The sequence below is a fragment of the Argopecten irradians genome, chromosome 2 (assembly GCF_041381155.1).
Source record: "Argopecten irradians isolate NY chromosome 2, Ai_NY, whole genome shotgun sequence".
In the NCBI taxonomy this organism is placed as follows: domain Eukaryota; kingdom Metazoa; phylum Mollusca; class Bivalvia; order Pectinida; family Pectinidae; genus Argopecten; species Argopecten irradians.
In genome coordinates, this window is record NC_091135.1 from 58,371,265 (window position 1) to 58,386,230 (window position 14,966).

The 14,966-nt window shown below is 40.0% G+C and overlaps 1 protein-coding gene across 1 annotated transcript; it reads left to right on the forward strand.

The window, feature by feature from the left end:
* Positions 1 to 644: 644 nt before the first annotated feature.
* Positions 645 to 14,337, forward strand: LOC138316067 (uncharacterized). Its single transcript, XM_069257545.1, has 2 exons — positions 645 to 854; positions 8,497 to 14,337. The coding sequence occupies exon 2, from the start codon at positions 8,510 to 8,512 to the stop codon at positions 9,755 to 9,757; it is 1,248 nt and encodes a 415-aa protein (XP_069113646.1). The 5' UTR covers positions 645 to 854; positions 8,497 to 8,509; the 3' UTR covers positions 9,758 to 14,337.
* Positions 14,338 to 14,966: the final 629 nt, after the last annotated feature.

The following is a 14,966-nucleotide window of genomic DNA, read 5'->3' on the forward strand; positions in this document are numbered from 1 at the left end:
CGTACTGAATACCCTTTGCTAGATAAGTCGGGGAGAGTATCGTACTGAATACCCTTGGCTAGATAAGTCGGGAGAGTATCGTACTGAATACCCTTGGCTAGATACCATTAGCTAGATAAGTCGGGGAGAGTATCGTACTGAATACCCTTGGCTAGATAAGTCAGGGAGAGACTCAATATGTTATCACGTCTAAATAAAGTATATTATTATAATGTATGTGGGAGAAATTCAACTATCAAAGTCATCAGATTGTACACCCATTCTACACCATCAGCCAGTAGAGTCGTTACAAATATCACCAAATCACAAAGTTGAAAACTTAATTTGATTAGTCCATTGCCAAGTAATGCCTATTTGATAATCTGCAGACAAGCCCATCTGTGAACCAACCTGTCTAGCTGTAGTTGTTCTCACTTGGTAACGCGCTATTGTCAAACGCAGCATCCGTTTCTATGGAAACAGAATTTCACTCCTGTTCTTACCGAGGAATGGCGAGCATGTGAGCCCAAAATTAATCGATAAAGAGTTGTTAATTAGCAGATGAGAATCTGCCGTGTATGGCAATTGTTGGATTGGTATAAATGTCTCACTGAGACTGCGGGTTTGTCTTCTAGCATGCGGGCTTACATAAAAGTTATTAACGTACAATGAAACTTGATCACTTCTAATCGCCAGTTTCCGACCAGGCTCCGCGCACATGCGTATAGGAATAGCAGGATGTGGCCGTGCATATTAGAGACCTTAATCTAGCCATTCAGTGGTAATATTATCGAACAAAGTAGTGGATGTACACAGACAGTCTTCCTTGAAACTCCCAGCACCCTGGCTTATACTAAATCTCAATCATTTCACGGGTAAGTTGACTATTAAACTAGGGTTTCTTTCTGTGTATGTCTGTATTTCATGTGTGTTTGTGTGATGGGGCACATGTATACAGATGTTCCTCCTCTGTAACCTCCTCTTTTACGTGTGTGTATGTGTATGTGATATACACGGTCATTCACTAGCTGTCAAGTCTGTGTAGTTGTTTGTTTTTCTGAACGCGTGTTTCACATCTCGTACCCTCCTGAAACAATAATATTATATAAATAAAAGGATTCCACACACATGATTCAGATTGTCAAGTTTAGGCTAATGTATAAATGTGCATTGTTTCTATAAATAAAATTCTTAGTAAACAAAATTGAAAATTTATAGATATCTAGGCTGTTTTACTCCGATTTTTAATAGCTTGACGTTTTCATGCGTTCTGACCATCACGGCGTAATTACTGGCCACATGTGTCAACATCCCTACAGGGGTTGTCTTCTACTGCTGAAATGGTCACATCTGGTCCAGTGACCAGTGGTCAGTTGTATAATGTCCACACAATGACCATTCAACACAATAGAGACATAATTCTCTGTAAGCATCCTCGATTTCTAGTGGTTTTATATTGTATGTACTAAAGCTGGACTTAATCAAAGCATGTTGCTGAAATATGACCCAGATACTGAACATGTGGATTACAGCACTTTGTTTAAAACTCATGTAGACTACTACTGAAAGTAGAATTACGAGGAAAAACAATTATGAAGGGAAAGTAATGTTGACTTCCTCATTAGAACGTGTGAGTGTCAGTGAAGGACAAACTCACGTTTCATTTTACCAACACCAGAAAGGAAATTTACAACTGGTACACAGCCTCGAAATCTCCTTACATATATGCATGTATCAATGTAGCACACCAGGGCACGAAATAACCAAGGTTTTTGACATAAGGAACGACAACGGTGGATAGAACCCCCACTCCACCCCACCTCATCCAAATAAGGGGGGGATGGGAGTGGGGACTATAAACATAGGAATATCGTTAGTTTTGTACACCTTGCAAACATTTAGATTATATCGTTTACATAAATTGTATGAGTAAACTGACTAGATGTATTAGATGTTGACACACAATTTAAAGACATTTTCGAATAAAAAGTAGAATATTCTTCAAGACGGAAAGAATCAATTTGACTTTCACTTCTATGATATAACCTATTTTATTCGATATTTGTTGTAGCCTTAAATCAGCAATAGATGGATTTCCAAATATAGCAACCGAATTAATACTTTACGATGGGTGCGTGTAACAAGCTCCTTTGTCAGGAAACGAATTGCAATATTCATTGTATGGTATCATCCGTGCCAAGAGACCTAAGCATTGATTAAAGTCATAAGTCATAAAGTACACGCTTGTATTTTGACCTCTCCTATCGTTTCTTTTAAGTACCAACTCCAGGTAAAAAGTCGGAGTAGACGCTAAAATAGGTCCAAAATACTGCATGATTTTATGTAGTTTTCACAGGGACATGATGATGAGACCTTATATTTTGATATACATAGGGACTTGATACCTTATATTTTGATATACATAGGGACTTGATACCTTATATTTTGATATACACAGGGACTTGATACCTTATCTTTTGATATACTCAGGGACTTGATGCCATTTTTTTGGGTTGTATTTTGTTTACTGTTCTGTTAACAGTAAAGGTCATTTAAGGACGTAGCGAAGGAAGTTGGAATCCTGGAAGAAATCTATCGCCCTAGGTCAGTACCTGGATTACATTAAAAGTATTCAAAACAATAAATACTAATTATAAGTAATTTCAACACTGAATACACGTACAACATTTGTTTTTAAAAGTGATATCAGTAGTTGATCGTTACCTGTACCAGTTAATTTCTTAATTTCAAATTGGTGTCCATATCTATTTGCCGCATATTGCATAATTGCCACAACCCGTACCTGTATACACGTGACCTAGTGCGTGCCAATACGTGAAATAACGAGATCTTTTAACTATACCTGTACACTGTCTTCTGCCAGTGGCATGCATAATACATGAGCTTATCTAGACTTTGTCGGCTAATGTAGATAAAAACGGGTAACTTATAAAACGTGCATTGTATACCATGTCTCGGTTAATTATAGGCAAGTCGATTCCTTTTTGCTGGATGTGTTGTTTTTTCTTTCTCTTTCTCTCTTTTTTTTTTAAATGTTTAATTTTCCGACCACTAGATGTATTGAACACCTTTTTAAATATCGTTCTCTCACGTTCATTATCAAAGCTTAATTCTGTTTGTCGCCAATCAAAGCACACGTGTGAATTGTATGTCCGTCTTTCGTCAACAAACACACATGTAAATTGTTTGTATGCCTGTCGTCCACAAGCACACGTGTAAATTTTCTGTCTGTCGTCCACAAGCATAAGTGTATATTGTTTGTATGTCTGTAGTCCACAAGTACACATGTAAATTGTTTGTATGTCTGTCTTCCACAAGCACACATGTAAATTGTCTGTCTGTCGTCCACAAGCACACGTGTAAATTGTCTGTCTGTCGTCCACAAGCACACGTGTAAATTGTTTATCTGTCTGTCGTCCACAAGAACACGTGTAAATTGTCTGTCTGTTGTCCACAAGCACATGTGTTAATTGATTGCCTGTCGTCCACAAGCACACATGTAAATTTTTGTCTGTCTGTTGTCCACAAGCACACGTGTAAATTGTTTATCTGTCTGTCGTGCACAAGCACACGTGTAAATAATCTGACTGTCGTCCACAAGCACACGTGTATTTTGTTTGTATGTCTGTCTTCCACAAGCACACGTGTACATTGTCTGTCTGTCGTCCACAAGCACACGTGTAAATTGTTTATCTGTCTGTCGTCCACAAGAACACGTGTAAATTGTCTTTCTGTCGTCCACAAGCACGTGTAAATTGTTTGTATATCTGTCTTCCACAAGCACACGTGTACATTGTCTGTCTGTCGTCCACAAGCACACATGTAAATTGTTTGTATGTCTGTAGTCCATAAGCACACGTGTAAATTGTCTGTCTGTCATCCACAAGCACACGTGTAAATTGTCTGCCTGTCGTCAACACGCACACTTGTAAATTGTTTGTATGTCTGTAGTCCATAAGCACACGTGTAAATTGTCTGCCTGTCGTCCACAAGCACACGTGTAAATTATTTGTATGTCTGTAGTCCATAAGCACACGTGTAAATTGTCTATCTGTCGTCCACAAGAACACGTGTAAATTGTTTGTATGTCTGTAGTCCATAAGCACACATGTAAATTGTCTGCCTATCGTCCACAAGAACACGTGTAAAATATTTATATGTCTGTAGTCCATAAGCAGACGTGTAAATTGTCTGCCTGTCGTCCATAAGCACACGTGTAAATTGTTTGTATGCCTGTAGTCCATAAGCACACGTGTAAATTGTTTGTCTGTCTGAGCAGTGTCTACAGTTCACAAGCACACATGTAGATTGTTTGTCAGTCTGTTGTCCATAAGCACACGTGTTAATTGTTTGTCTGTCTGTGGTCCACAAGCACACGTGTAAATTGTTTATCTGTCTCTTGTCCACAAGCACACGTGTAAATTGTTTGTCAGTCTGTTGTGCACAAGCACACGTGTAAATTTTTGTCTGTCTGTTGTCCACAAGTACATGTATTAATTGTTTGTCTGCCTGTCGTTTGACGTTTGGTCATTGATACGCCAAGGGTTACTATCACTGTCGGTATATCAACCCTGGACTATCACATAGTAAAACTGAAGACAGTTCAAGAGGAAAAACTGACCAACCACTGGCCACTGGCCAGTATAAACTTCATTTGAAGATTACAGAGAGCGACGCCACACAGTCGACCACAGTGTATCGATATTCGATTCTTATGGTGGACATCAAAGCACCAAATCAACTGTTCATTAGGTGTCGGAGACAGAGCCTTCAGTTTTGTTATGACATATAGTCCAGGGGAGGATGTTATGACATATAGTCCAGGGGAGGATGTTATGACATATAGTCCAGGGGAGGATGTTATGACATATAGTCCAGGGGAGGATGTTATGACATATAGTCCAGGGGAGGATGTTATGACATATAGTCCAGGGGAGGATGTTATGACATATAGTCCAGGGGGAGGGGGGTATGACATATAGTCCAGGGGAGGATGTTATGACATATAGTCCAGGGGAGGATGTTATGACATATAGTCCAGGGGGGGGGGGGGGGTGTTATGACATATAGTCCAGGGGGGGATGTTATGACATATAGTCCAGGGGAGAATGTTATGACATATAGTCCAGGGAAGGATGTTATGACATATAGTCCAGGGGAGGATGTTATGACATATAGTCCAGGGGAGGATGTCATGACATATAGTCCAGGGGGGGGGGGGTGTTATGATTATGATATAGTCCAGGGGAGGATGTTATAATATAGTCCAGGGAGGATGTTATGACATTTAGTCCAGGGAGGATGTTATGACATATAGTCAGGGGAGGATGTTATGACATATAGTCCAGGGGGGATGTTATGACATATAGTCCAGGGGAGGATGTTATGACATTAGTCCAGGGAGGATGTTATGACATATAGTCCAGGGGAGGATGTTATGACATATAGTCCAGGGGAGGATTATGACATATAGTCCAGGGGAGGATGTTATGACATATAGTCCAGGGGAGGATGTTATGACATATAGTCCAGGGGAGGATGTTATGACATATAGTCCAGGGGAGGATGTTATGACATATAGTCCAGGGGAGGATGTTATGACATATAGTCCAGGGGAGGATGTTATGACATATAGTCCAGGGGAGGATGTTATGACATATAGTCCAGGGGAGGATGTTATGACATATAGTCCAGGGGAGGATGTTTGACATATAGTCCAGGGGAGGATGTTATGACATATAGTCAAGGGGGGGGATGTTATGACATATAGTCCAGGGGAGGATGTTATGACATATAGTCAAGGGGGGGGATGTTATGACATATAGTCCAGGGGAGGATGTTATGACATATAGTCCAGGGGAGGATGTTATGACATATAGTCCAGGGGGGATGTTATGACATATAGTCCAGGGGAGGATGTTATGACATATAGTCCAGGGGAGGATGTTATGACATATAGTCCAGGGGAGGATGTTATGACATATAGTCCAGGGGAGGATGTTATGACATATAGTCCAGGGGAGGATGTTATGACATATAGTCCAGGGGAGGATGTTATGACATATAGTCCAGGGGAGGATGTTATGACATATAGTCCAGGGGAGGATGTTATGACATATAGTCAAGGGGGGGATGTTATGACATATAGTCCAGGGGAGGATGTTATGACATATAGTCCAGGGGAGGATGTTATGACATATAGTCCAGGGGAGGATGTTATGACATATAGTCCAGGGGAGGATGTTATGACATATAGTCAAGGGGGGGGATGTTATGACATATAGTCCAGGGGAGGATGTTATGACATATAGTCCAGGGGAGGATGTTATGACATATAGTCCAGGGGAGGATGTTATGACATATAGTCCAGGGGAGGATGTTATGACATATAGTCCAGGGGGGGATGTTATGACATATAGTCCAGGGGAGGATGTTATGACATATAGTCCAGGGGAGGATGTTATGACATATAGTCCAGGGGAGGATGTTATGACATATAGTCCAGGGGAGGATGTTATGACATATAGTCCAGGGGAGGATGTTATGACATATAGTCCAGGGGAGGATGTTATGACATATAGTCCAGGGGAGGATGTTATGACATATAGTCCAGGGGAGGATGTTATGACATATAGTCCAGGGGAGGATGTTATGACATATAGTCCAGGGGGGGATGTTATGACATATAGTCCAGGGGAGGATGTTATGACATATAGTCCAGGGGAGGATGTTATGACATATAGTCCAGGGGAGGATGTTATGACATATAGTCCAGGGGAGGATGTTATGACATATAGTCCAGGGGAGGATGTTATGACATATAGTCCAGGGGAGGATGTTATGACATATAGTCCAGGGGAGGATGTTATGACATATAGTCCAGGGGAGGATGTTATGACATATAGTCCAGGGGAGGATGTTATGACATATAGTCCAGGGGGGATGTTATGACATATAGTCCAGGGGAGATGTTATGACATATAGTCCAGGGAGGATGTTATGACATATAGTCCAGGGGAGGATGTTATGACATATAGTCCAGGGGAGGATGTTATGACATATAGTCCAGGGGGGATGTTATGACATATAGTCCAGGGGAGGATGTTATGACATATAGTCCAGGGAGGATGTTATGACATATAGTCAGGGGATGTTATGACATATAGTCAGGGGGGATGTTATGACATATAGTCCAGGGGAGGATGTTATGACATATAGTCCAGGGGAGGATGTTATGACATATAGTCCAGGGGAGGATGTTATGACATATAGTCCAGGGGAGGATGTTATGACATATATTCCAGGGGAGGATGTTATGACATATAGTCCAGGGGAGGATGTTATGACATATAGTCCAGGGGAGGATGTTATGACATATAGTCCAGGGGAAGATGTTATGACATAAAGTCCAGGGGGGATGTTATGACATATAGTCCAGGGGAGGATGTTATGACATATAGTCCAGGGGGGATGTTATGACATATAGTCCAGGGGAGGATGTTATGACATATAGTCCAGGGGAGGATGTTATGACATATAGTCCAGGGGAGGATGTTATGACATATAGTCCAGGGGAGGATGTTATGACATATAGTCCAGGGGAGGATGTTATGACATATACCATAGTAATCCCTGGAATGTCGAGCATGTGGTTTCCTGTCTGTCGGGGTTTCCAACAAACACACATTTAATTGACTGTTGGATTTTCATACAGTGTATCTCAACCATATTGTGTGTATGCCTGTCGTCAACCGAGTAGATAGATGATAAAGTGTTCGTTCTTAACTGACCACACGTGTCGATCGGTCCATCAGTCTGTTGTCCATTTTGTCTTTAGATCATCTATTTGTTCCGTATTACTGTCTTGACCCCGAGTGTCATTCTTCTGTCTGTCTTGTTTGTCCATGCCATCCGTTCATACACCTGTGTATTGTTCCCCTCATCTGTCTGTGTGATATGTCTCAGTTTTAGCTCACCTGTCAAATGACAATTAGAATGTAGGCCATGGTGCGGTGTCCGCCCGACCGGCTGTCGTCAACTTCTCCCATGTAAAAAAACCCGAATAATTCAAACAAAAAAAAACAAAAAAACCCACCTTGACGTGATTTTGGGTCTTTAGCATGTGCTTGAACTGAGAATATTATTTGCTCATGTTAACTATTTTGACCTTTATTGAATGTTACATATATAGGTAAAATGCGGCAAAGTCAATAACTAGAACACGTAGTCTGTAGTAGGTTGCATTACCAAATGGTTGAGATTGTGGCGTTGTTACTACTAAAATCTTGACAAATCAAACAGAGAGTATGGTGGCTGATTTGTGCCATTTTCGCTTTTTCGCTTTTTCGCGTTTTTTCCAACGCGAAAAAGCGAAAAAAGCGAAAATGGCACAAATCAGCCACCATAGGGGGGAGGTCAATGAAATGGAATATTTTGGTTGAACGGATTTATGAACTTCTTACATGTTTGCATATTAAAATGTGTTTTCTTTTGTAGAACATTTTCCGATATGACTGGTTCCGGTAATGGAGGTGCGTGTTCCGGTAAAGGTGTGTATCTGAAGTTGACAGTCCTGTTTTTACTCAGTAGCACTATATACGTGTACCTGTACTCTAGCATCACCATGCAGACGTTCGCTATCGGTGAGGTGATGAAAGGCACCATCAATGACATCCAGCGATGGAGAGATAAGATGGAAGGCTGGGTACAAATGATTGGTGGTGGCGGGTCTCAAATTAATGCAAAATTTGTCAAAAATGCGTCATTTGCAGAAAACATGCAAAACAAAAGTAAACTTGAAGTTAGACATCGGGTATCAGAACAGTATAATAACAGTGTATCGGGAACGAAAAAACCTTCGAAATCAACATTTTTGCACCAAAAGCCTACACGAAGTTTTGTGAAAAATTCAACAGGAAGTAGTGTCGGTGGTAAAACGGAAGTGCTTCTAACACTATTTACCTCATGGCCGACAAAAGCAGAAAAGTATACTTGCCACAACAACACAATAAAGAACTGGGCACAGTTAAAGCCTCATATCCAGCCGGTTCTGTTTACCCAAGAAACATTACTGGCAGAGGAAGCAACAGAGAAAGGCTGGGCTGTACTTCCGGTTCGAAAAGCCGGAAGAGGAGTGCCAATTCTGAAATATATGTACAAGGATGCCATGGAACGATATAATTCAACATTCTACGCTTTTTCTAACGGTGATATACTGTACAGTCAATCACTTATAGAAACATTACAAACCGTGCTTAAATCTTCTCAGATACCTAAAGGCAAACCAATGATGATAATCGGCAGAAGAACCAACGTACAAGATATGACGTCAGCAGAGGCAGTTTCTGGCGACAAAGTTCAAAAGACGGCGAAAGTGCGAGGAAAAATATTCACCGTTTGGGCTGAGGATTACTTCATAACGTCAGCGAATTACCCGTGGAAGGATATACCGGAAGTTGTAATTGGTCGGAGGGCGTATGATAACTGGTTAGTATCGAACGCACGTAAACAGAAACATGTTACTATAGACGCTACTGACACACTTGTGGCCCTCCACCAAACGACAAAGGCGGGGAATCAAGAGGGATTCAAGGCCGACAACCCTGAGTACAATCACAATCTACTTCGGCGAATGTATCGTCATCTTCATTACGCCGCCGGTCTGACGTCATGCGCAGACTATTACACGCGTTACCATGAAAAAAGACAAATACAAATTTTAAAGAGAACGGTTCCGAGATCGTGTTTTCCTGTTTGATGAGGTTGTTTATAAAAGAAATATTTCAATTTGGGAGCAAGTCTTCGAATGGAGCAGAAAAGGGAACATTACCCGACAACGAGATGGACTATAGCTAGACCTCGAGTCGTCTTCCCTTACAGGCTATCCCCCATATAGCCTTGGACAGTTCAGGCCAAAGAATCTAAAGAGAATTTTTAATATTGATAATTTAACACAAAAGAAGCCTTTGTCCATTGTTTCTCTTAGTGTACTTGAATACATTGTACATGTACATACTTGTCGGAATCATCTTCCACTGATTACCATCAAATATTTAGAGGTGAAATTTTGCACTCTCATAGCCATCGTAGATCTGTGTTTCAGTTGTCATTCGTGAACATGATGAAATGATGTTAAAGGAAGATGGGTTCCAAACGTACAAAATATTGACGTCACAATCGACATATCCGCAAGGGAGGTAACCAAACTATTTTAAATACCTGGGTGAAGTCACTGAATACTACACATAAAAGGTTGTAAACACAGAAAGATTAATCTATCCATCAATTAGTACTGTCTGCGTTTGCATTCTATTGTAAATCATTTGGAATGTTATTTAAAACCACATTATACGTATCTATCAACAAAAAATCACGTTAGATTCGACCCCGATATTGTAAGTATTTGTAGATGTAAACTTGGTTGAAATTAAGTTATGAAAAAGATACATGGATTGGAAATGATTTCTTAATAACTTTGGTACAGCAATCGTGCAAGTTACGATTATTGCCGAACGGAAGTCAGGAAGTTCTCGAAAGAGTTCGGACAGACGTTACGTAGTTACGGGAGTCACATGACGTTATTGGCAACGACGTTACAATGTCGGCTAATTTCGGCTTGTTTGACTACAATGATGGGACCCACCTAGCGATGTTCAATATGTATTTGCTTTTCAAAAGTTTCCGAATCATTATCGCTCATCCTGACTTCGATTTAGTCCTGTATTTGCACGATTAACAACAGGATTCTTTCTCTCAACATTCTTCTAAATCATGAAAAAATAAGACAAATACGGATATTGGGACTTTTAATATTAAGTGTACATGACTATGTCCAATGGGTGAGTTGGTAAACTCGGCGTCATAAGCTTGAAACTTGTGTGTGAGAGGTTATTGTAAATGTACAGACATCACTTAACATTCAGTTGTTTATTAGAAAATGTAAGAAATTGTGAGTTGGACCAGAAACGTATGTAATTAATCGTTTATCATGTTGTTGTTTATTGTGATAATTATGATAATATGACAATTCTAATTTACCTAGAGTATTATTGTAGGAATCAAACTCCACGTTACTGTCAAACATTATATTATATGTGTCATGCGACTTTGTTTTACAAATATATTTAAGGTCACCTGAGACTATTCTAATCGCCTTTTGTCCGTCGTCGTGTGTCGTGCGTCGTTCGACGTGTGTTCGTAAACAATTAACATTTTTAACTTCTTCTCCAAAACCGCTGAAGCAATATCAAAGAAATTTCGCACAAACCTTCTAAGGCATAAGGCCAACCAATATTGTGAATTATATGACCCCCGCCACCCAGGGGGTTATGGGATGGGCCAAAAGGGGTCAAATTGACTAAAATTTCAAATATCTTCTTCTCCACTCACATATGTGGTAGAATCAAATACTCTCCATAGATAGAAAGGTCTCGATGCCCTCTACAAATGTGCATGATATGACCCTGGGGTCTCCGGTTTCCCCCTGGGGAGGGGGTTAAGTTTATTATAGTTTATATAAGGAAACACATTTTTGAGCATTATTTGGTCATTTGTAATAGGAAATGAGTCAAATGTTGTTAGAATTATCCCTATGAAATGGCCATTGAATCTTGAAACAAGTTTTCCATGATTGACTCCCAGGCGCCATAGGAGCGGAGTCAAAAGGGGTCAAATAGGCTAAAACTTCAAAAATCTGAAATTCTGGAATTGGTAGAATCAAATACTCTACATAGATGGAAAGGTCTTAAGGTCCTATACAAAAACACATTTATGAACATTATTTACTTAGATTTCATAGGAAATTAGTCAAACTGGGATAGAATTGTTAACCTAAAATAGCTTTTACATCCATAATGATCATGACCAACCCCCAGGGGCCTGAGGGGCGGTGCCAGAGGGGCGGGCCAGAGCGGCGGGACCAGAGGGGCGGGACCAGTACTTGAGCATAGAGTATCAGAGCGTAATCGAAGATCTGAATTTAATCAGAATGGGCGAAATGGCTAAAATTTTTAAAAAATCTTCTGAATTCATAGTTTTGATGGAACCAGATACTCTTCATAGATTTAAAGGTTTTAAGGTCTCTACAAGAATTGGGAATTTCATGACCCTGGAATCTCAGATTTTCCCCAGGGGAAGGGGTCAAATTTACAATAGTTTATATAGAAAACTATATAGGAAAAACACATTTTAAACATTTTTTGCTTAGTTTTCATAGGAAAAGAGTCGAACTGGGTTAGAATTATTAGTCTGAGATATCATTTTAACATCATATCAATATTGGTCCTAGCCAACCCCCGGGGACCAGAGGAGCGGGGCCAAAAGGGGTCAAAATGGCTAAAATTTCAAAAATATTTCTTCTGAATTCACAGATTTGATGGAACCAAATAAGCTTCATAGATTAAAAAGTCAAATTTATAGAATCATTGACTGATTTCAAGGGCCTGATGACCGATATACATGTACGGCGTTTATATGTCTGTTTCATTTTGTATCCGAACTCAGGTGACCGTTAAGGCTCATGGGCCTCTTGTTGTTTAATATCTATTTTCATTCCCATTGCTAATGTAAATGAAATTATTGCGTTTTGTTCACTGTTTTCAAGATTTTCTGAACCATGTGTAGTATATAAAAGCTTAAAATTCTGTAACGGATTCGGCCGGAGTTTGCCGATTGGCATCATCGATCTCATCAACATTTTAGCCTACCAGCATCAGATGATTGGCTATTCAAATCGCCTTTTGTCCGTGGTTCGTGGTCCGTCCGTTAACAATTCTTGCTACCGCTATTTCTCAGAAAGTACCCAAGGGATCTTTTTCAAATTTGATATGTAGGTTCCCCTAGGGCCCTAGTTGTGCATATTGCATTTTGAGACGGATCGGTCAACAAGATGACCGCAAGGCAGCCATCTTGGATTTTGATAGTTAAAGTTTGTTACCGCTATTTCTCAGAAACTACTGCAGGGATCTTTCTCAAATTTCATATGTATGTTCCCCTATATCAAGTACCCTAGTTGTGCATATTGCATTTTGAGATTGATCGGCGTACAAGATGGCCGACCGGCTGCCATCTTGAATTTTTATAGTTAAAGTTTGTTACTGCTATTTCTCAGAAAGTACTGAAGGGATCGCTCTCGAATTTCATATATAGATTCCCCTAGGACCTTCGTTGTGCATATTGCATTTTGGGACTGATGGGTCTATAGGATGGCCGACCGTCCGCCATAATTGATTTTGATAGCTAAAGTTTATTACCACTGTTTTTCAGACAACACTGAAGGGGTCCTTCTCAAATTCACATGTAGGTTCCTCTGGGGCCCTAAATGTGCATGATACATTTTGGGACCGATCGGTCAACAAGGTGGCTGCCTGGTAGCCATCTTGGATTTTGATAGTGAGAGTTTGTTACCGTTATTTCACAGAAATTAATGAAGGGATCTCTCTCAAATTTCATATGTAGGTTCCCTTAGGGCCTTAGTTGTGCATGTTAAACTTTGTAAGTGATCGGTCAACAAGATGGCCGACTGGCCGCCATCTTGTATTTGATAGTTACCGCTATTTCTCAGAAAGTACCGAAGGGATATCTTTCAAATTCCATAAGTAGGTTCTCCTTGGATCCTAGTTGTGCTGGTACCTTTTGGGAATCATCGATCAACAAGATGGCCAACCGGCCGCCATCTTGGATTTCATCGTTGAAGTTTGCTACCGCTGTTAATCAGAAAGTGCTGAAGCAATCTGTCTAAAATTTTATATGTCTTATTTTTGGAAAAGTTCAAAAAGCAGGGCAAAGATCCCTCTTTCCATTGTCAGACATAGATCATTCTTTGGTGGGCGCCAAGATCCCTCTGGTTAATTTAAGCTTCCCTTTTTCATTTTGTCAGAGGCCTAGAATACATTCATGTACAATAAATCACTGCCATAAAAGTATTAATTCTCAATGCAGCATATTCAACAATGCTTAAATACATATACATTAATTTTATAATTTAATTTCATAGCTACATTGTATTTTATTAAATAAACTACGATGCGGATTTGTTTAATCAGCATATTTTATAAAATCGTGTTGATATTACAGTTTTGCCAGTTTCGTAAAAAGACTGACAACACCAGCAAGAGAATGTAAGAGAGTACACTTTTCTACTTTGAATTTTCGATATACATGGCGATTATATATATACATGCATATACAAAAGAAATCCATGTGCTTTTTAAAGAACAGTATATGTACATTGTAACATACACGTAAAACTGACAGTTTATGGTGCAATGTTTGCGGTTCAGTATAAAAAGAGACCTTGTTTAACATGCATTGACAATAAAATGAGTATATTGCCTTATATTTTGACTTATGTTAATCTTTTGGTAGTTACTGCGCCAGTATCCGGTCCGTCTCCGGACCCTTTATTATTGTTAACACTTTCCGGATATGAAATCACGTTGTTTCATGTTTAGTTTTGCTCGGTATCCCTTGAAGTAAACACGTTTGTTTTGACCAATGTTTTGACCTACTGGTGGTGTTGTATTGAAGATTTATATTCACCCTGGCACTGTGTGAAATGTTTGAATCCTGTAAAAGCATATTGTCTTACATCCTCGATACTCCGGGGGTTGCTGTGTTTGTTTGTTTGTTCGATTGATTAACGTCCTATTAACAGCTATGATCATGTAAGGACGGCCTCCCATGTATGTGGTGTGTTGCGTGTATGTTGTGCGGAGTGTGTGTTTTGGCAGACTACGATATATTCATGTTGTGTCTTCTTGTATAGTGGAACTGTTGCCCTTTTTATATTGCTATATCACTGAAACATGCCGCCGAAGACACAGCAACACATCCCACCCGGTCACATCAATGATACTGACAACGGGCGAACCAGTCGTCCCACTCCCGTTATGCTTAGCGCTAAGCAGGAACAGAAACTACCACTTTTATAGACTTTGGTGTGTCACGGCCAGGGGATAGAACCCAGA